The following is a 22,568-nucleotide window of genomic DNA, read 5'->3' as shown; positions in this document are numbered from 1 at the left end:
GCCTGGACAAGCAGAAGGTACACCCCCCAGAGGAACACATAATGATCTAGAGCTACTGTAATTTTATGTACAATGTACAGGATCTAATAAAAAATTACTAAGCACACAGAGAAATAGGATAGATGATGGAAAACCAAGAGAAAAACAATCGAACCAGATACAGATGAATCAGATGACACAGATACCGTGATAAGCAGACAAGGACTTTCAAATATTAACTGTGACTAATACGTTCCCAAAAAGAGAGGGAAAGATGGAGAAAGTAAGTAAAAATAAATGAAAAGATGAGGACTTCTCCCCCCAGAGAATTGTTGCAGTTGTTCAGTCGCTAAGCGGTGTCCAATTCTTTGTGACCCCATGGACCGCAGCATGCCAGGTCTCTGTCCCTCATCAACTCCTGGAGTTTGCCCAACTTCATGTCCATTGAATTGGTGATGGTGTCATATCTTTTTGCCTTTTTATACAGTTCTCGAGGGTTCTCGAGGCAAGAACACTGGAATGGCTTGCCATTCCTTCCTCCAATGGATCACGTTTTGTCAGAACTCTCCACTATGACCCGTCCTTCTTGGGTGGCCCTGCAAGGCATGGCTCATAGCTTCATCGAGTTACGCAAGTCCCTTCACCAACGATAAGGCAGTGATTTAGAACCTACCAAAAAGTTTTTTAACAAAATATAACCTCTAGATCTGAAAAAATAAAACAATAGAAAGTAAAAACTGGGGAGGGAGGTGGGAGGGGGGTTCAGGATTGGGAACACATGTACACCCGTGGCAGATTCATGTTGATGTATGGCAAAACCAATACAATATTGTAAAGTAATTAGCCTCCAATTAAAATAAATAAATTTAAATTTTAAAAAAAGAAAGTAAAAACTCAATAAATGGGTTTAGCAGTATATGAGACACAGAGGAAGAATAAGTGAATTGGAAGCAGGTCAGTAGAAAATATCCCAATGGAAACAGAGAAAATAAAGGGAAAATACAGTTGCTAAAAATATGAGAGACACACGGGAGGTAAACAGGTATAACACACATGGACCACCCCTCACTCGGCTCAGAGTCCGCCATCCCTACCTGCGAGGGCTCTGGCCTGGGCTCAGGTCCCTGGCACCAGGCTTCATCTTCCCATTGCCTGCCCTCTGCTCCCTAGGCCTGTACTTGCCCTTCCTGAGGGCTACTCTCCGGGTCCAAACATCAACAGGACATGAGATCAAACTGACCATGTCCAATGTCATTTTGACCATATCTCCCTCAGTGATTTCGGGGAACTGGCCCACACTTTCTCCGTTTATAAATGGGAGAGTACCACCCACCTCACAGAGGTGTCACTAAGGTGCCGTCAGCAGGGTGTGTCGAGGCTATGCCTCCTGAAGGGTCACCTCTGCACTCCTTCACCTTGGCAGTGCCCCCCATGAGCCAGCACTCAGCGAGTCTCTGCACTGTGCTGCTCTCTTGGGCCCTTCCCCACAGCCTCCCCAGAGGGCTCAAGAGGGCTTGCCCAAGGCTGCACGGCAAGTCCACACTACAGCTGTCAGGAGGATCCAGATGTATCGCCTGTGGGCACCACCCAGCCCAGCCGCACTGACCTGAGCGCTCGATCCAGAGTCAGGCCCGAGAAGTCAAAAAAGCTGAGGTACTCCCCAGCCACCAGCCTGCTGAACTCGTTGCTGCCAGGAGAGCAGGGGGTGTCCATTAGAAGCAGGGCACAGCAAACAGTGGGGGCACGTGGGCAGTGGGCCCCTGGGGACCCTGACCCACCCACTCAGACCTGTCCATCCATCCCTCTGCTGCCTCCCTTGCTGGCCAACTGGACTCTGACAGTTCAACCTTGGGCCAGGGTGTGCTCAGTCCCTCAATCGCATCCAACTCTTTGCAACTGCATGGACTATAGCCCGCCAGATTCCTCTGTCCATGGGGTTTTCCAGGTAAGAACGCTAGATTAGGTTTCCATTTCCTTCTCCAGCGGGCCAGGGTGTGAGAGGGTCAATAAGGCTTCCTGGAGGAGCTGATGTCTCATCAAATACCTTCAGGAAAGTAAGAGCCAGCCAGGTGAAGGGAGTAGGGTGTGGGATGATATACAGTGTCCCCAGTAGAGGACACTATCCAGAAAGATACCAGCAGGGCCATGTGGCAGGAGCTGGAAAGCAGGAATGGGGGCAGCAGGAGATGAGGCAGGGATCTGGGCCTGGGCCAAGGCAAGGATTGAGACTTGATTTGGAAGAGTTTGAAGCAGGAGGTGAATGAGAGGGTCAGATCTGTATTTGGAACACTGCCTGCAGAGTGGAGACCTACTGAGAGCTGGCAGGAGCTGTCCACGAGAGAGACGGAAAGGGTGGGAGGAGGGATGTTTCTGAGGCAGAATCCAACAAGACACGGGGAGGGATGGAGTGGGTGTGGGACATGACCAAGTAGCCCCTAGGGTGGTGCCCAGAGCCCAGGACAACAAGTGGGTCTAGAAGCACCTACATGAGAGTTGTCTGACCCTAACTGGTAAGCGTAGGAAGGGGGACAAGCCTGTAGGAAGGGCTCAGACAGGCCAGCAGACCCAGTTCAGAGACCTGAGGAGAGCCCCTCTCAGGGTGAGCTGAAGAGACAGAAACCTCGTGCAGGAGACAGACAGGAGCCACAGCCGTAGGGTGTGGTGTCCTGGAGGCCAAGGAAGAGAATGTCAAGACCGGGGTGATGCATTCTCGCCAAGAGAGAGAACATAATTCTACCTCAGTCCAATCAAGCCCCAAGCTCTCCCTCCTGTTTCCTCAACAAATACATGGCATTACCAAAAGGGGGGTGCCTGGCAACTGCTGTTGGCTACAAGGGACCTAAGAAACATACTGGCCAAATGTAATCAAAGACCTTATTTGTGTGCTGATTTGAACAAACATTTTTCAGACAACCAGAGTAAATTAAACATTGACTGAATGTTAGAGATACTAAGGAATTTTGTCAGAAATTATGACTATCTAAAAAAAAATCCTAGTCAGTTAGAGACACATACTAAACATTTATGGATCATATGATAGAGTCTGAAATATGGTTTAAAATATTCCAGCAAATGTGAGGGGAAGCTGTGGTGGGAAGAGATCAAACAAGAATAGAAAAATGTTGATAACTGTGAAGCTGAATAATGGGTACAAGGAGGTTTAAGGTATTACTTTCTCTGCTTTCGTGTGTGCTTGAAATTTTCATCATTGAAAGTTTAATTGAAGAAGAAAGGAGTGGCAGGTGTGTCGGGGCTGTTGAAGGGGAGAGAGTTGAGGCCACCATATTCAAAGAGACCAGGCTGCTACTGACTCTAGCAAGAGGGGCTTGTGTAGGGCAGTGGGGACCAGGAAGAAGCCAACCTGGAGATGCTGAGTGTGCAGAAGGGGAGAGGACAGAGGCCACCCAGAGCAGAAGACAGAATTTTGGCTGTGAAGAGGCAGGGGGAGGAAGTACATTTGAGGAAGGATTTTTGTTTCAGATGGGAGACGGTTAAGCACAATTAAATGCTGATGAGAAAACTCATGAAGACAGAATGGTTGAAAAGACAGGGGAGGGTGGGGATCAACTTTAATGAAGGAGGATGTCATTAGGTTGGGGGTCTGTAGTCCAGTGGGAGAGGCGAGGGTGCGGGCAACATGATTTGGGGGGAGGCCCAGGCAGGAGCACTGTGGGGGCTAAGGAGGGTGGAAGAGGTGGGAGTGGGGAGAAGAGGGGTGTCCTCAGGACCTCCTGTGGCCCGAGGCCCCGTCAACTCTAACTTGGGGTCTAGAGCCTGGGCTGCCTCTCTTAGCCTGGGAGCAGCCCTCGCTGGAGGCCAGGCCTGCCTCTGTGCAACCCGAAGGCTTATGTGGGTGTGGGGGCCCCTCTGAAGGACAAGGCAGACAGACAAGGGAGGCGGGCGTGCTGGCGGCCAGACCTGCTCATGACACACCGACTGACTTCACAGCTGATGTCCCCCACCCCCGGGACTTCAACCTGGCTAGTTCCCTGAGTCCAAAGACCCGGGCTTGTATGTAGGCAGTCCCCCTCTTCAGCTGGTCCCAACAGACAGTGAGTGGGGCTCAGTGAGGGTCAGGGTCCCCTTGCCCAGCTCCAGGGTCCCAGGCAGTCCCTGTTCAGACTAGGCGCTCCTCTGTTCCTGGCCTCATTAGTTCACTCACGAGACCCTACCTGGCTGCTCCGTCCTTGCTGCCACATGCCACTCTCCCAGCCCCGAGGGGCCCCCCAACCCTACTTCCCCTCCCTAGGAGCAGAGGCCCTCGCCCAGGCAGCCCAGAAAGGAAATGGATTTAGGGCAAGGCCCAGAATGAGGACAGAGGCAGTTCTTGGAGACTGTTGGGAGCCCCCAGCACTAGGCACCCCTGAGGGAAGTCACCACATCACCCTGGGCTGACACGAGGTTTGCTTGGGGTGGGGGATGGAGATGCAACTCACTTCTTGCCCAGCTGCCGGGCCACGTCGCAGCGCTGAAAGCCCTCCAGGTGGTAGAGCCGGCGTGCCAGCCGGCGGGCAGCCTCACTGACGCCCTGGCCCCCATTGGCCAGTGGGTCTGTGCTGCCAGACTCCAGCCCCTCTGAGCTGCTCAGCTCTGAGTCCGAGTCCGACAGGCCATCCTTCAGGCTGGGGTCGCTGAAGAGGGAAGGTGGGGTGGGGATGAGGGGGTCAGAGACCCTTGGGCAGGGGCTGGAAGGTCTCCCAAGACCAGGGAAAGAAGCTCCACTGCATCAGGACAGAATCAAGTTAGACCTCCAGAAAAACCTTCAGAGGAAACCATTAGATGATCAGCCCCCTGACCCCACCCAGGCTGGAAAGACCTGGAAGGGCAGGATGGAACCTCAGGCAGGGGGTGGGAGGTCTGGGTGCAGAGGGCCGTTCACTCTGGGCCCTGGCTTATCCTGACTCGTTTTGCCTCCTCTGGGTTCTCTCGGCTCCCAGCCCGGGCCCTGCCTCACCTGGCCGAGTTCAGCAGCTTGTCCGTGTCCTCCTCCTCCTCCTCCTCCTCCTCATCGTCCTCCTCATCCCCACGTGGGCCCAGGGGTCCGTCTTCATGGAAGCCGTTGGGCACCGCCGTGAGAGACAGGCGGCTCAGGACATTTTCGGAGCGGCTGCCGGAGATGGAGCGCCGCAGGGGGCTGCCGAGCACCCCACCACCACCGGCTGCTCCCATGTCCCCCTCAGACCCCATGTCCCCAGTGCCCAAGCCCGCACCCAGCTCAGGGCTGTCCCGGGCCCGCTGCTGGATGAGGGGCGTGAGAGGGGCCTCGAAGCTGACACAGCTGTCGCTCTCGTCCGTGAGGCTCAGCACGTCCAGGGAGTCCAGGCTGCTGTACTGGGTGCCCCGCAGCAGCTCCGACTCCACAATCTTCTCAAACGTGGCGCTGAAGCCATCTCGCACATCTGGCTCTCCAGGGCCACCCGGCCTGTGGGATGTGCGGACCAGTCACCGTCCTGCCAGATGGCCCCTTACAGGTGCTAGGATGGCACCAGTCCATGTCTGGGAGCTCCCTGGGTGTGGGGACCTGGCAGGGATCGTGTCCTGTTTATTCTCTCAGCCAACCCTTACTGAGCACAGGTGCCAGATGCCAGGCTGGGTACTGGGGTACAGTTTGAAAGGACAGGCATGGTCCTGCCCCCCGCAGTGCCCACCAGGCTTGGCCCCCAGTCGGTATCATTCATCTAAATGAATGAGCGTGACTCTCACTCCTGCCTGGCCCAGGAGAGGGGGAGGGGGCTCCTCTTTCCAGGCTCCCCATCACAGCTAGTGTCTCACTGGGTCACAGTTTTGCTGTCCCCACAAACTGGGTGGTTCTTAGCTTGGCTGCCCAGGCCTTGCCTTAATGTCACCTCTTTGGAGAGACTGAGGGAGGCAGGCCCAGACCACCCACCACAGTGGCCCCTCATTAGTGTCTATCCTCAGGGTGCCCCTTTATCTCCTCCTAGCCCCTCCCAGCCTGTCGCCTTCTGTTTATTCCCCTATTTACACCTGTTTCCCCCGCCACACACAAGGCCAGGGAGCACCCAGCACACAGGAGATCCTCTAAGTCTTGCCGAATGGTGCGCTGGGTGAATGAGCAGATGCCTGTCAGCCTGGAGGCCCACTCTGCTGCCTAAGCCCTGCCTTGTGCTGCCCCCCAGAGAGGCCCTGGCACCAGTGGTTTCCTCTGCCCAGAGTGCACTTCCCTCAAGCTGGAGCCTCCCTTCCACATCCCTTTCTCACTCTGACTGCCCTACTTATAACTGGGACCTACTCTCTTCCCCAATCCCTCTTTCTTACTTCAGTTTTTCCAAGGTACTTGCCCCCTTCCAACATACTATGTAATTATCTATTATTTTTATGATTTATTATCTGTCTCCTCACTAGACCATAAGCTCCATGAGAGTAGGAGTTTTTGTATATTCTGTTCACTGATGTATCCCCAGAACCTAAAATAGAGCAACACACACAGATGAAGCGAGGCCTCTTACCCACTGGGGAGACGCACAAGTGAGCAGGGAAGTCAGGCGAGGAAGGGGACTAAAAGAGATCAAAATAGAGACAAGGAGAGAGAGAGAAAAAAGAAGAGAAATAAGAGAGACAAGAATGAGGCAGAAAAGAAATACAGAGAGCACAGAAAACAGAGACAGAATAAGGGAGGCAGAGAGTAACAGATAAAGAGAGACAGAGAGAGAGAAACAGAAACAGCAAAAGAAAGAAGCAGGCTGAGCCCGGCCCATTTCAGATAAATTAGGGCCCACCATTTGCAAAGAAGCACACCCTGGTCCCCTGGAGGATGTCCTGCTTATCCCCCAACCCCTGGGGTCTCACAGAGACTGAGTCGGATTTGGAGAATGAGGCAGTGCTCCACTCCCTCAAGGCACTCCTTGGACACCGCACCACCCCCACCACCATGCCTGAGATTTGATTCCTGCATGCTTCCTAGAGAAATACTGACCTGAGAGTGAAAAGCTGAGACCACAGCCATCACCCACTCCAGTCCCACAGGAGTTGAGAGGGCGGTCTCATTTAGAAAAGGAAGTAGGGGAAAGTGTCACACTGGGTCACAAGTAGGCTGCCCAGCAGGGGGCTGGGGTGGAAGCTGCCTCTACCGACCTCTGGGAGGACAGGAGGGAAGAGAAGGGCCACTGCCCTGGCCGCCAGAGCAGACACCCCAAATCTGCCCAGCAGCTCTCTCTGCCAAGCCCGTACGGGGTCCTAGAACAATAAGACAGAGTCCTGCCCTTGGGGGCTCATCCCATGTCAGAACCATGAATGGTTCTCCCACATATCCCACCCTTTCATGCCCTTTCACACTTGTAGGGCAGTTTTGATAGGGGCTTGAAGGCCATTAGCCCAGTCTGCAGACTCCCACTGCCCAACCTTCAGCCAGCCTCCAAAACTATACCACCTAAACACTAACAGCAGCTCCAAGAAGCCGCAGCCCCCTGCCTGCACCTCACGAGGCCCCACACCACACTAGGTCCTGCCCAGGTGGAAACCCTCATATGGCACACCCAGTACATGCAGGCATCTGACTCTGTCTTGGAGACCTAGACACACTCCAGCTAGGAGTGTGTGACTCCAGCTAGGATGCATGTGACACATGCATCCACGTGCACACCCAAATGTGCCCCTAATGCACAGGCCAGGAACACCGACAGGCTCACACACTGTCATGCATGCATCAGTACACAGTACACATGGGGTGTATGCGTGCGTGCATGCCTGCTCAGTCATTCAGTCATGTCTGACTCTTTGCAACCCTATGGACCATAGCCTGCCAGGCTCCTCTGTCTATGGAATTCTCAAGGCAAGAATACTGGAGTGGGTTGCCATCTTCTACTCCAAGGGATCTTCCCCACCCAGCGATCGAACCTGTGTCTCTTATGTCTCCTGCACTGGCAAGCTGGTTCTTTACCACTAGTGCCACCAGGGAAGCCCCTGCAGCAGGGCACACTAAACCTTCTATATGCTTTCTTTTCTCAGCTCACCTTGGGGGCTTCTAAACATTCCCCTGAACCATCCCTACCCTCCTTGTCCAACTGGGACCTCTAAGATGCCAAGCCTCTCCACCTGCAGCTGGAGATAATAGAAATGGGGCTGTAACTCCAGGAAGTAGGACTTACTCCAATAAGTAGGAGTTCCTTGTCGAATTCCCAGATGGCACTCAAGGAGGAATAGTTGACAGAGATTAATCTACAAAACCTACTCTCTTTAGGTCAGTTCTCATCTCCAGGAAGCAGAAGGATGGGCCAGATGACCTCCCACATCAAGGCATTTTGGAACTCTGATGCCCAGCCTGGGATGGAGGGAGTGTGGCCCTCAAGCTCTACACAGAAACAGCCCATGGTGGAAGGGGAGGTGAGGAAGGGATGGGCTGGGAGTTTGGGATGACAGATGCAAATCATTATATATAGAATGGACAAACAACAATATCCTACTGTATAGCACAGAGAACTATAGTCAATATCTGTAATAAGCAATAATGGAAAAGAAAGAGAAAAGAAAAAAGTTTTAAAACTTTTAAAAAGAAACAGCCGCTGGTGATTAGGGGCACTGAGAGTGGGGACACAACAGGCATGTTGGCCTTTGAAATCTCTCTTATAGCTCTATCCTCCCAAAACAGGGACATCAAATTCCCATTTCAAGTATGAGGAAAAGAAGAACCAGAAAGGCTAAGTGGCAAGGCCCAGGCCATGCAGCACTGGAGCAAATGTGGTGACCCCCATTTCGAGACTCCCACTCACCCCAGTGGAGGATCCTCAGTGTCCGGACAGAGGCTCCTGGAGGCATCGTCCCCCTCAGCCAGCCCACCAGCCCTCCAGGGCCTGGGGTCTGTAGAATGTTCCAGAACGTTTGAGTCTGGCCCGAGGGCTAGGCCATTGGTGAGGGAGAGGCCAAGGCTGAGGCCATGGAGGGCCACGTCCAGGCCTTTTGTATGCCCCTCGGTGCCTGCCAGGGGGCCTCTCATTGCATGCCCTGGGCTGGTGTGGCTACTGTTTAGGTCCTCACTGGAGGCCATTCCATTCTGGACCCCAGGTTCCTCCTCAGGTTCCAGGCTGGGGTCCCATGTGGCACCATCTTCCCCAGGCAGTGTGGACAGAAGCGTATCCTCATCCATGCTTCTCCCCCTGCTGGCCGCTCTAGGGACTCCTTTAGACCTGGCAGCAGATGGAGAGAGAACGGGGTGGATCAGAAAGAACAGGTGCTGGGAGTTCAATGCCCAGTAGAACCAGCACCAGGCAGCCTGCCTGAAGACAAAGAGGTGGGCCCAGATGATCTTCCAAGGACGTCTTAGCTAGGGTCTTGGAGGAGTCTGAGTCTCACTGCCTTGCTCAGGCCAGCCCCACTCACCTCTCCCCTGACCCCCAGCCACCACTGTGCCCTAGTCCTACTTTCTCTGACCTCTTATGTATCTCTGCTGTGTCCTTCAGAAGTCACCAAAACCTCTAAGGAAGATCTGGGCTGGGCAGGACTAGGGAAAGGTCCAAGACTCCTCCAAGACCACTTCCTTTCCTGCTGGTGAGTGAAGGAACAAAACCCCAGGCCGACAGCAGGCAGCCACTTTGCCTCTTTCCATGTTCCCTCGTCCTGGCTCCAGGAGCCAGAGAAGTGTGCATGGAGAGCTCTGGATTAGGGTCTGCCTTTACAGGGAGAGTTAAGAGAGGAGGCAAGGATGTCAATCAGAACAGAGGCCACCCCAGAGAAGCCAAAGCGAGGCCCGGTGGAGGCTATCCTGAGGCGCAGAATGAGGTGCTGTCCAGGGTGCTGAGCGGGGGCGGCGCCACCCGGGAGACTCAACGGAGATCGGGGCTTCCTCCACCACGCAGCGCCCAACGCTCTGGCGGTGCGAGAGGGAACTGGAGAGGGGGCGGGGGAGCTGGGGTTCCCTTCGACACTTGGCCCCCAGAGCTCACCCAGCCTTGAAGAGGGGCTCGTGAGGAGGCTGCCATGGGGCCCTCCAGGGGAGCCCAACTCACTGTGTGACCTCGTGAGGGTCCAGGTTGGGACTCCTCACTGCTCCCCCCAGGCCAACACCCCCTTCCCTCTGCCTGCTCCGGGTCTGTTTCTCCTCTGTAAAATGAGGAGACCCATTTTACCTGCCACCTCCATCCCATCCCTTTTTAAACACATCAGAACCAGCTCAGTTTCCCAGAGGCTTCCTGCCCAATCTCAGGTGGGAGGGCGGAGTGATGGGCTGTGTGCCTTAGCCCTCTCTGTCTGTGGCCATTTCTGCCCTACACCACCCCAGTGACCTCTGCCAGCAAGGACACAGACCAGTCCCTCCCAAGAACTCCCTTCCTCCTCTCTTCAGGCTTCAGCTTCCCCCAGCATCCCCACTCTCCTCTGGAGACGAGGTGCTGGGGGTTCAGGAAAGGCTGGAGGAGGAAAATGACTGGTCAGCTTTCTGAGCTGCAGCAGAACAAGCTGTGGGTACAGCAACAGGGATTTAAGGGAGGCCCACACTTCCTACACTCACCTGGTCATCACCTGGAGGAACTTGTTAAATACAGGCCCTCCCCCAGGCCTCCTGAATCAGAGTCTCCGGAGAATGGGTCTAGTGACCTGTTACTCTTATCATACGGCAAGTTTGGGAAACACTGTGTTGGACTCCAGGAGAAACTTCACACAGTAGAGATGAGCCCGGAGAGGAAGGTGAGTCTACTCTGGGGGCTCCTGAGCAATTGGAGGGAGGTCTGTCACCAGAGGACCACTTAAGGTTCACGTGCTCCTTGGTTTTCAAACATGGAGCAGAAGAGAGCAGGACTGATGGGGGATCTGGGGCCTCAGCACCCCCACCCCTGAGTGTTGCCTCCTAGAGTTCTGAAGACTGTGTGAGCAGAAGATTTTTACTCTAAAAAAAAAAGAAAACTTCCACAGACTTTAAAAGAAAGTGCCGAGCCAGGCTCCAGACTATCTGGGCCCTGATCCTAGGACGCTGGGGACCCCAAGGGGCTTGGCACTGAGTGAGGGATTCTTTCTGGTCTGCCCTAAATCCCTTGCTGCAGTTGCTATTTCAGTCCATTCCCTCAGGTTGTGTGCTCAGAGGAGGGAGAACAGGAGGTCATCGCCTCAGCTGAGACTCCTTGCAGGGAGGGAAGCATTTAGAAAGGAAAGAGGAGGGACGAGGAGGTCTATGGGCCTGCTGCCTGAGTTCTGGTCCTCTGGTCTGCTTTCTAGCCCACAGGCATGGGGGAGCACTGGATCTGGGGCACAGAGCATCAACCCAATTCCACCAGGATCCCTCAGGCTCCCATAGTCACACAGGGAGGCTGAGCCCAGCAGGGCGCAGTGCCTCCCCTTTGGCCAGGACTCTGCCTGAGCTCCCAGGGAAGCCTGACATTTGACAGCATAAGTGGCTTCCCCTGGTGCTCAGTCTACACCAGCCCCAAAGCCAGGGTTGTGAACAAATCAAGGACCTCTTGGGAGGCCCCAGGTCACCCCCGATGCCCAGCAGCTGCCTCAGGCTGGCTCCAGCCCTACCTGCCCTGCCACGTCCTCCTGCAGCTGACAGCGTGATGGAGGTTCTGCCAACACCGGGCACGGGGCCGTGTCCTCAGCTTCTGGGATGGACAGACAAGGGGCATATTGAGCTCCACTTTGGGCAGGGGCCCAGAGTCCCTGCCTGGGCTAAAGGCCAACTGAGCCCAGAAAAAGCTGAGCCAGGACCCCTCCCTCTCTTGCTAGACCCAAGGAGGGGTGCATACAGGGGGATCTTCCAAGCAGAATGTTAAACGATGCCCCAAATCCTTGCTCTGAATCACCATGTGCCCTGGGACTCATCACTGTCCCGTCTGACCTTTATGATCTTTATGAACCCATCTGCAAGACGGGGGGCATCACCTCCACTCTCCTTCCCCAGGGCTGGTGGCAGAACTTAAGGTCATGAGTGCTGAGAGGGTTGAGATCCAAGGAAGAACAAACACACTACAGAGGTCAAGGAGAGAGGCAGCTACAGCCCACTCTCTCTACTAACGCATTTGACATATGGGGAGACTGAGGCACAGAACCAGGAAAAGGTTTGCCTGAGGTCACAGGGTGAGTAGCTGCCTCGAGACTCAAGAGCAGGCTCTCTCTGCACCGGGATGGGCTGGGAGTACAGGATGAGCCCCCATTTCCCAGACCCTCCCATGGGATCATGGGCTCAAATCCTCCACCAGAAGCATCTACCCAAAGCAGTGGCCCTGCCCACTTCCAGCCCTGCCGGCAAGAGCAGGGGACAGGGGGACAGCTGGGCCACAGGGCACCCATGCCAAGGAGATGCCTGCAAATGACAGGCTGGCAGTGGTTACATCTCCTGCCTCCTCCCTCAGCCAGAACCAGGCCCCACTCCAGGCGGTGGCTCCGTGGACTGCCCTTGGGATAACCTTGGGCTGAGCAGCCTCTTTTTCAGCACCAACCAAGATGGGACCCAGGGTGGTTAACAGAACTGTGGTTGGGCCAGGTCTCAGGTGTTCCTATAACAACCTTAGCCCCCTTCCCACTTCTCCCATGGCAGCTGGAGTTGTGAAAACACAAATTACATCACACCCCCTCCCTCACTGGTAACCCCATCGGCTCCCATCGCCAATCTGGCCTCCTCAGCATGGCCTAAAAAGGCTCTGCCTGAGCTGGTTCACGGCCCTCAGCCCATCCCCCACCCCAGCAGCCACACTGGCCTTCTTTCTGCTCCCTGAGCTCATTCCCACCTCAGGGCCTTTGCACCAGCTGTACCCTTGGCCTAGAATGCTCCTTTCCTAGATCTTTAAATGACTGCCTCTTCTGTCACTCAGGGCCTAACTCCAATGCTGTCTCTTCAGAGAGGTCCTCCCTGATTACCCAGCACTCTTTCACATTTCTTCACAGAGCACTGTGTCTGCTAAGCACCACTTAGCAGACCTGAAACTCCATTTTCCATTTGTTTCCTTATTTTCTGCCCGTCTCCCTCACTAGCTGGTGAGTTCAATGAGGGTGGGGACTAGGTCACGTTCACTGCTGTCTCCCCCAGAGCCTAGAACAGGGCCTGGGAAACAGTGGTCACTTTTTAAATATTTGGCAAATGAAAACCTAGAGATTACCACCATCCCCACTGTAGGCAGAGGCTGAGAGAGGTTGAGGACCATGCTCAGGGTCCCAAAGGTGGAAAGTGACAAGGCTGGTGTCTGCTTAGAATGACACAGGACTGTCAAAGGGATAACTTCATAAAGTGCCTTCCATGCTGGGACCCAAGCCAGGGAGTGTGGGAAGCTCAAGAAAAGGGCTGGAGGGCCCAACATGTTCTATAAGACAGAGGGCAGATGCGAAGGTGCAGGCGCCTGTGCACATGTCTGTGAGCAAGCATACAGTACAGCATTGGTGGGCACAAACACACACGCACACACACTGAGACACAAAAACACACACGGAGGGAGGCAGCAGCCACTCAGAAGGTGGTCCCCCAGTGGGACGTGAGGTGGGATGAGGAGTCCTCAGGCCTGGGGCAAGGTCTAGGGCAGTTAGACCTACATCACTGGGCAGCTGGCGTTGAAACCATTCTGCTCTAGGAGAAGCCAGGGCAGGGAAGGGACAACCCAGTGCTTCAGGCTAGAGCAGGGGGTGGGGGAGACAGGCACCCACAGCGACCACAGCCACACTGGTGGCGTCAGGTAGCTGAGTGGATTTGGGAGGAGATGGGGGAGTACAGGCGCACTTAAAAGAAATGGAAGAACATGAGGCAGAACTGGGGTAGGGGACCTGTGGTGCTGAGTACTACCCAGGACAAGCCAAATCTAAGAGTGGGTGGGATGTCCAAGGCAGGGTATATACGGGGACCAGGAGCAGAGAAAATCATTCTGGAATGTCAGTGTAGAGGCAACAGTAAGATCACAGTGTCCCAGAGAGCAGGGCTGGGAGCCAGGCACTCAGGTGTTGCCCTTCAGGGTGCTAGGGGAGCTTGGGCAAAGGAAACCCTTTTCTGGCCTCATTTCCCTGTGTGCATCAGAGATTCCCAACCATTTCTAACCCTGAGACCTCCTTGAGCATCTGATGGAGCTCTGGATCTTGCTCCAGACAGACTCACACAGTGCACAACATTTGTGTGTGTGTGTTGAGAGTCTTATGGACCCCTACAGCCCATCCATAGAAACTGGGCATGAACCCCAACCTGGACAATCCCCAAGGACCTTCCACCTCTGACACCATCCACTCAGAGTTTCATGAAGGCTGCTTGCAAGAAAAGGAAAAAAAGCTGGAAAACTTTCATTCTCAGCTCTATTCTCTGCCTCCTGGGAACCCAAGCTGAACACCCCCAGTGGTTCCACTGCCCTTCCCCCAAATTTGTGCAACACTAACTGATTCCCCAGCTCACCCAGATTTCAGCACATAAGTTGGAATCTTCACACATACACAAACACACAAGGATTGTTAAGTAAGGTAATCAGCGAAAAGGGCAGGTGTGTTGTAAGTGCTCAGAACAGACCTTGGCCAGCTGCACCCCATACCACTCACAGGGCCTGGGCCGGCCCAGCCCTGCGCACTCCAGGCTTCCAAGAGAACCTGCTGAGCCGCTGACAGCACAGGCACCAGGGAGGTGGGGCCCCTGGATCACACAGCTCACCATGCTGCCCCATAACTTCTGCCAGCTGATGAGTCTGGAGGCCTGGACCTTGCTGTCGCCCCAAAGCTATAAGCACACTTCTAGGCACAGGTCAGCTGGGCGTGTGCTTCCTCCATGATCTGCCTGCCCAGGGCAGGATAGGTGTCCAGGATAGGCATGTCTAGCCAGGAGCCTTGAGAACTGCCCTGCTTCTACTCCCCAAAGTGACCCTAATCCCTCTACTCACCTGGTCTTCTTAGCTTGGACCACCTTGTGCAGCAACAAGTGCCTCAGATGGAACAGTCCAGGAGGGTGGGTCAGCGCCCTAACCCTGCAGTCAGACAGACCTAGCTTCAAATCCCACAAGCTGTGTGACCTCGGGACAGTTGCCCACCTCTCTGGGCCTCAGACCCCTCCTCAGCAACATGGGCGGTGGGGTGCTAACAGCATCCATCTCTCAAGGTTGTAGGGAAAACAGAGGAGATGCTGTGGGTGCAAGGCTCAGCTCAGAGTCGGGCACAAGTGCTCAGTGACGGGCAGCAGCTACTGCTCTTGCAGAACCATCTCTCAGGTCTGCAGGGAAGCAAGCTGGCTGCCCATGCTGGGGGCGGAATGCACAGGAGAGCAGTCCAGGACACCCAGGGGTCCCAGCAGACATTCGCCCCGGGCAGCCTATCAGAGCAGGTACTGAGGCAGCGGCATCAGAGACTCAGCCGGAGGGTGAAAGCAGGGGAATGGCTCCTGTGGGGATCAGAAGGGTGGGACAGAGAGGGTGCCCCTCCCTTTCCTGAGGCAGGTGAGGACCAACCTGCCTGGTCCCCAGGCCAAGCTCCCTCCAATCTTTCCATCTCAAGGCACAAAAGCCACATGGGGTACTGGGCAAGGGCCAGAGGCCTGAACCTCCCTTAAAAGGTGCCCATCCCCTACGGGTAATGTCAATCTGGGATTAACCAGGAGCCCAGCACCACCTGGCTTTCCGCCTCTCAGCCTGGCCCCTGGGGAACCAGCTTTGCCTTTGGTCGTGGGGGTCTAAAAGGCCTCCTTTCCCATGGTCAGCAAGCAGAGGTTCCTAGGGCTGGTGTGCATTTGCATCTTATTTGCATGTGCCCCACAGCCTGCTGGGACTTTAGGAGCCCCTGGGCCCAGCTCTGCAAAGGTCATTCTTTGACATCCCCCAGCTTACTTCACTCTGTACCCTCCAGCCACTTGGCACCTTCATTTGTTTAGTATTTGCATACATCTGCATGCTGGCTGGAGAGCCCTCAACACTGATGAACTTCACAGCGCCTGCTGTCAAACCCTGAATCAGGTTTATAGGTGGTGACTCCGCCCTCAGCCAACTTTCCCTGCAGGGCGAGCCCTCAGTTATGAGGAGCAACAGAGGACAAGGTTGCTCTGGTTAAGTTGGCTGCTGCCTGTCTTCCTGGAACTTCAGTTGGCACCTGGGACTCACTCTGCTTCTTGAGTCACATTTGAGCCATGAGCCTACAGACTGAGAGTTGAACCCCAAAAGCTACAGTGAACTGACCAAGGGCAAGTCCTCCCAACAAGTCCTGCCTTGGCTAAAAAGCCTGGGTCGGGGCAGACTCCACGGGCTCAAACCCTGAGCAGCTTCCCCTCAGTCTGATTCAACAGCCAGAAGAGATAACCAAGAAACGTCAAACTCCCTTCTCCCTGCCCAATTTGCACTTACCCCACACCCTCCAGAACAACACCTCGTGTTGTTCTGTCTACCCTGCCTCTTCTCTGCCTTCTGTCCTGAGACCTTCCTCCTCACCCTCTCCCAACCTCCTGATTATGTCACGCTACTTAACCCCTCCCTTGTGGAGTCCCCTCTTCCCCTCCCCCTGCTCTTCCCCTGCCCTCTCCTGTCTCTGCTTCAGGCTTCAGCACAGGGTCTGTGCTGGGCCATTGCACAAATGCCTTCTTGTCCTCATCTCTAAAACTGACCCTTCTATTCAGCCATAGCCCACTGATGGGAGACCTAGAGGCTGGTATAAGCCTCACCTCTTGATGGACAGTCCACAGGGTAGGAGAGAAAAAGAGAAGTCAGGAATGACACCAGAGTTTGGAGCCTGACCACCTGGAAGGATGGAGGCACCATTCCTGAGATGGAGAAGACTGGATGGAGCAAGTTTGGGAAGGAAGATCAGGAAGAAAGGAGCTCAGTTTTGGACAAGTTGAGTTTGAGGTGTCCAGCAGACATGGCGGCCAAGATGCTGAGTGAGCTATTGGAGCTCAGGACAGAAATCAAGATTTGGGATACAAATTTGGGAGCTGAGAGCACATAGGTAGTGTGTAAAGCCACAGGACTGGTTGATGTCAACTCAAGAGTGAATGCAAATGAGGAAGAGCAGCCACTCAAGGGCTGAGTCCCTGGCACGCCAATGTTATAAGGTGGTAGTGGGAGAGAAGGAGACTGAGGAGGAGCAGCCGTGAGGTCAGCGGGAAACAGGACAATGGACGTCCTGGAGGTCAAGGAATGCATTTCAGGGAAGAGGGAGAGACTGAAGTTGTCAGATGATACAGATGAGGACTGAGGCCATTGCATACAGCAACACGGAGGTCACTGGTCACCCCAAGAAGAGCAGTCAATGGACAACCTTTCTGGGGCATTTTGCTGTAAAGGGGAGCACAGAGATGCAGGGATAGCTGGCTGAAGAAAATGGGAGTCATCTTTTAAGACAGGAGAAACAATAACAAGATATCTGCTGATGGAATGATCCAGTCTAGGAGGACCTGTAAAGCAGGAGGGGACATTTGCTGGAGCAGTGTGGGCCCCCCACATTATAGGCCCCCCTCTATTCCACAAGGGGATGGGATCTCTTGCACAATAGAGGGTGTCCTAAACCAGGAGCAGGGATCCTACACCCACAGGGATGGGGAAAGGCAGACCCATGGTGCAGAGGCCCATGGATGGATGAACACAGCACTGGCATTCCGAAGACTGCTTTTGCATTCTCAAAGAAGTAGGAGGCAAAGTCCTATGCTTTGAGAATGGACTGCAGGAGAGAAGCTAGGGCTGAAGGCAGAACAGAAAGAGTGAAATAGCTACGGTAGGGAGTGAGGGGGTGGGCCTGGACCCATGTGGGACTGCACGGCAGTGCTAAAGACCCACTTGAAGTTCATGGATTTGAACTACAAGTGAGACCAGTTGGGCAGTGGATTTTCTTAGCCCCATTCAGTAGCGCAGAGGGCGGAGGGCAGACCAGGCACTGGATTTAACCAGGGTGGGGACTCTGCCAACAAGTATGATGAAGCAAAATGAAGTAAGGGACATGGGGGGCCTGCAAGGCAGTGTTCATCCTGACTTTCATAGTGGCAGCTGCCTCTGAGCCGGCCCTGTCTCCCCTCAAAGTCCCGCCCCTGCTGGTGCCTGAGAGCCCCACTGTCTGCCCCCTGCTGCAGGCTGTGTGAGGCCTTCCCTCCGCCCTCATCCCAAGCAAGCTCCTAAGAGGGGGTCACAGGTGGCCACCAAGACCTGGGGAGCTCTCCACACACTGTTCCTTTGACCTGGAAAATACCCTAGACCCCACACACTGAAAACAGCATTCTCCACAGCCTCCCCCAGCCATCCTGTGACTGCTCCCCGACCAACACCAGTGCTCATCACTCTGCCTCTTAATCTCTCCTTACTCCATCCCTTTTCCACCCCGTCCCCATTTCAGCAGGGCCATCACATGAATCCCTAGCCCACCCCACAGCCCCCCATGCACGCTGCAGCCTCAAATCAGTGCCTCAACATCTTGTGTTGGACCACGGCAGGGCCTCCTGCCCATCTTTATCACCATGCCAGCCCTGCCATCCACGCCACCCTCTGCAAAGTGCCTCTCCAAGCACTCACATCTGCCTCCTTGTTCCACTCTTTAAAACCCTTCAGTAGCTCGTGGTGCCCTGGGGAAAGGGCCAGCTGTCAGCCCACATTCTAGGCCAGCGCTGGTCCAGGCCCCACCCCCTTTCTTCCTGTCTTGCCCCTCAGGCTCTCTGCTGTCCCCCCAGCCTGTGCCCCTTGCTGCTTTTTCGGGGCTTCTTCCCCACTCTGGCAACACCTGCCCTGAGTTGCAGCTCATCCCATCCACACCCCTGAGGCTGTGAACTCCTTGAAGGCCCCATCAGCATCTGCCTAAGCACCCTTCTCCAGCGTATGGTCTGAATGCAGACAACCAGGTGGATGAAGCTTCTGGAGCTAAGGAAGAGGGAGGAACGGGATTGAAACAAAGGGACTCCTTAGCTGAGTGACCTAACTTAGCACCACTATTACAGTGCAGCTAATGACAAGTGCCTCCTGATGAGAGGCAATGAGAAGGACAAGACATCACCTATGGGATATTCTTACCCCAAAATGCTTAACCTGAATCTCCTCATGAGGAAGCAGTAAGACAGATCCAGAATGTGGGGCATTCTACATGAACACTGACCAGGGCTCTTTAAAACTGACATTGTCATAAGAGACTTCAAAAGAAAAAAAAAAGCAGACAATTGTTCTAGGTTAAGAGAGACTAAAGAGACATAACTAAATGCAATGTGCCATTCTTTATAAAAAAAAATTTTTTAACCTATAAAGGACATTACAGGGACAACTACAGAGATTTGAATATGGAATTATATGAGTTTAGATTGCATCATTAAAATTTCTTGGATATGATTAACACTATAGTCATTATGTATTGGGCTTCCCTGGTGGCTCAGAGGTAAAGAATCCGCCTGCCAATGCAGGAGACATAGCTTCAGTCTCTGGGTCACAAAGATCCCCTGGAGAAGGAAATGGCAACCCACTCCAGTATGCTTGCCTGGGAAATCCCATGGACAGAGGATCGTGGGGGACTACAGTCAACGGGGCTGCACAAGAGTTGGACACCACGTAGCAACTAAACAACAATATTATGTATTGTAGAAAAATGTTCTCGTTTCAGGAAATTTATACTGAGTACTTCAAGCTGAAGTGCTACGGTATCTGCAACTTACTTTCAGAAGTTTCAGAGAGAGAGAAACAAATGTGGGCAAAATGTCAATAACTGACAAATGGAGGTCTCTAGGCAAAAGGTATGTATACATGGGTGTATATATATATATTCATACAGTGAGTGTCCACTGTATGATTAGGTGTGACAAGACAAAAAGTTAGGGGGAGGAAGGGAGTGGAGGGGGACACTCTAAAGAGGGGAGCTCAGGGCTGGGTGTGGAGGCACAGGGGTCACAGGCAAGGGCAGTTCTCACGCAGCAGCCCGCACACTGGGCGTGGGCCCAGCCCGGACACTGGAGTCACCCAGGCCAAGCAGACACAGTCCTGGAGCGACTCACCCCCTAAACGAGGTCAAGCTAACATATGGGCACATCAGCTTAGAAGGACAGGCCCTGTGGGAAACAACCAGGGCCCAGGGAGACCAGCAGGGCAGCCCTCAGCTGGGGCAAGGCTATCTGGAGCAGGGGCCCTAACCCACCTCTGCCTGAGCCATAGGAAGGAGCTGGGTCTGGCCAAGGCCCACCCCCCCACAAAAAACCCCAAGGGGCAACAGTCTGAGTATATCCTCCTGTGTGAGGAGCCAGGCTAAATATGGAGCCCAGACATAAGACGCCGCTCAAAACAGATTTTCCTGGAAAAGACCATCTGGCACAGAATGTCTACAGCATCGTCTGTCGCGAGAGGCAGTGTCGTTCTCCTGCAAGCCAACGTCGTCTGGGATGGGAATGCCTCGATCCTGGCTCTCTAGAAGACCCCAGCTGAGTGCCTCAGTTTTCTCCAAATTCATCTCCTCGCTCCAGAAGAGAAGGTGTTCAGTCCCATCACCCTCCTAACTTGCATCTCCAAGGAAGAAGAGGAAGACTGGGGACAGAAGTCCCAGCTTCAAACAGTTCTGTGTGCCTTGTGCTCAGCCATTTTTGACTCTGTGCAACCCAATGGACTGTAGCCTGCCAGGCTCCTCTGTCCATGGGATTTTCCAGGTAAGAATACTGGAGTAGGGTACCACTTCCCCATCCAGGGATTGAACCAGGTCTCATGTGTCTCCTGCATTGCAGGCAGAATCCCTACCCACTGAGCCATCAGTTCCTCCCAAGTGCAGATCCTGATTCTGTCACTTACTAACTAGGTGACTTGGAACAAGCAAGTTTTCTGAACTGACTCTTTGCGACCCCATGGACTATAGCTCACCAGGTGACTCTGTCCATGGAATTCTCTAGGCAAGAATATTGGAGTGGGTAGCTTTTCCCTTCTCCAGGGGATCTTCCCAACCCAGGGATCAAACCCAGGTCTCCTGAACTGCAGGCAGATTTTTACCATCTGAGCCATCTGGGAAGCCCTTCTGAGCCTAAGTATCCACTAAACAGAAACAATGGGTGTACTTCCCTGTGTAGAAGAGTATTGAGCACCGTGGCCATGCATGAGTATGGAAGCTGGGTGACATCATGTCCCCCTAGCCCTCTCAGTCCTTCCAAGAGCAGCAGCAAGTCCTTCTTTCCAGCTAATTGCTCCACCCCCCACTTCAGGAAACACTCAGGGTCAGATCAGCTGGGGAGCACATACCCGTAGCTGTCAGACCAGGACAAGCAGGAGGGAAGCCCCTCGGGCTGCTGCGTGAGAACTGCCCTTTCCTATGACCCCCTGTGCCTCCACACCCAGCCCTGAGCTCCCTTCTTTAGAGTGTCCCCCTCCACTCCCTTCCTCCCCTGTAACTTTTTGTCTTGTCACACCTAATCATACAGTGGACACTCACTGTATGAATATATATATATACACCCATATATACATACCTTTTGCCTAGAGACCTCCATTTGTCAGAAGCCCCTCAGGCTCCTGGCACTTCTGGGACTACAAGGCACAAGCCACCCAAGCACTGCGGCTTTAGTCCCTCCCTGCAAAGGCACCAGCAAGGGAGGCCTTCCAAGGGCTTTCCAGTCACCCTCCTCTCTTGAGCTGGGCCACCACCCACCCACTCATTCCACTGTGTGGAACCCTCTGGTTCAGCCATGACCTGGGGACCTGCCCTGTTTCCACCAGGACCAAACTCTGCAGTAGCCCCATTCAAAAGGCACTGTCTCTCACCATAGGCTGGGGATAGGGGGCTTTTGAGAGGGAAAGTGGGTGTGACGTGAGAGATGTGAGGTGAGTAGAGGGCTTCTGGCCCATTTTGCTGATTGAGAGATCACAGGTCATAGAATTTGCAGTGTCGTTGGGAGGCGGTATTTCTAACCTCTCAAGGAAGAGGTGGAAAATGACTATATCTGCCCAGGGCAACAGCTAGGCTTGGAGGTGATCCCAATGCCCCTTCCCCACTCTACTTCGAGCTGAGTATCCTCCATTAAGCAGCTCTTGTTTCTAAGGTCTGAAAGAAGGAGCTGGAGAACCCAGGAAAGTCCAAATGCCTCTCCCCGAGCCCAGGCTGCCCACTGACCCTGGCTGAGCCCTGAACCCTCTCCTTGCTCCTCATTCACCCGCTCATCGAGTTCAGCCTGGTTTATCCTGAGCTTGTCAAGAATTCTCAGACCCACTTCCATTGTGGCTGATGCCCCCAGTTCTCTCCCAGGGCCCCCCACGATGGCCCTAAGATGAAGGGATGGGCTGAGGCAGCAGCCCCCTGGACCGGTGCAGAGACAATGCCCCCAGTTCTGACTCAGGGAGCCCCCAGGTCCTCCAGGGACAGCAAGAGTTAGAATACATCCTTCTGGGTGTGGGGGGTTGCATCAGGCAGAGGGTCCCCACATCTGGACTCCCTGCCCCACCCCAGCCCCACCAGCGACTCCGAGGACCCCTCCTTCCCTGCAGCTGCCATAGCCATTATGTGCTTTACCCGCTGCTGCCTGCCACGCCCCCATACAAGCCTTGCTCCAGCGGCAGAGCTGGGAGCGCTGAGGCCTGGCCGCCAAGCCAGGCTGTCAAAGTTGGGAAACTGGAAAGAGAAATAAATCCTCAAAGCTGCTCCGTGGTAAAGGTGGCTGCCAGCAGGCCTGGCACTGAACACCCCAGGTCCCTGGCCACCAAGCTCCCACTGGCACCCTATCAAGGTACACATATACACTCGGATTAGACAAATGGGGAGGGGGCATCAGGGGACAATTG

The 22,568-nt window shown here is 54.2% G+C and overlaps 1 protein-coding gene across 3 annotated transcripts in view; it reads right to left on the bottom strand.

The window, feature by feature from the left end:
• PSD2 (pleckstrin and Sec7 domain containing 2) overlaps nucleotides 1–22,568 on the bottom strand; it is a 79,003-nt gene that overhangs the window by 30,201 nt on the left and 26,234 nt on the right. For 2 of the 3 annotated variants that reach the window (XM_059888753.1, XM_024995215.2), the window contains 5 exons: nucleotides 11,443–11,522; nucleotides 8,706–9,119; nucleotides 4,934–5,401; nucleotides 4,416–4,610; nucleotides 1,586–1,666 (listed from right to left, as the gene is read on the bottom strand). In XM_059888753.1, coding sequence (XP_059744736.1) covers nucleotides 1,586–1,666; nucleotides 4,416–4,610; nucleotides 4,934–5,401; nucleotides 8,706–9,079 — 1,118 coding nt within the window. In that variant the 5' untranslated portion in view covers nucleotides 9,080–9,119; nucleotides 11,443–11,522. The remainder of the gene's footprint in view (nucleotides 1–1,585; nucleotides 1,667–4,415; nucleotides 4,611–4,933; nucleotides 5,402–8,705; nucleotides 9,120–11,442; nucleotides 11,523–22,568) is intronic. The other variant, XM_024995214.2, reaches the window with a different exon arrangement.

Source organism: Bos taurus, chromosome 7 (genome assembly GCF_002263795.3).
Source record: "Bos taurus isolate L1 Dominette 01449 registration number 42190680 breed Hereford chromosome 7, ARS-UCD2.0, whole genome shotgun sequence".
In the NCBI taxonomy this organism is placed as follows: Eukaryota; Metazoa; Chordata; class Mammalia; order Artiodactyla; family Bovidae; genus Bos; species Bos taurus.
Note: the sequence above shows the minus strand (reverse complement) of the source record. Positions and strands in the feature narration are given on the sequence as shown.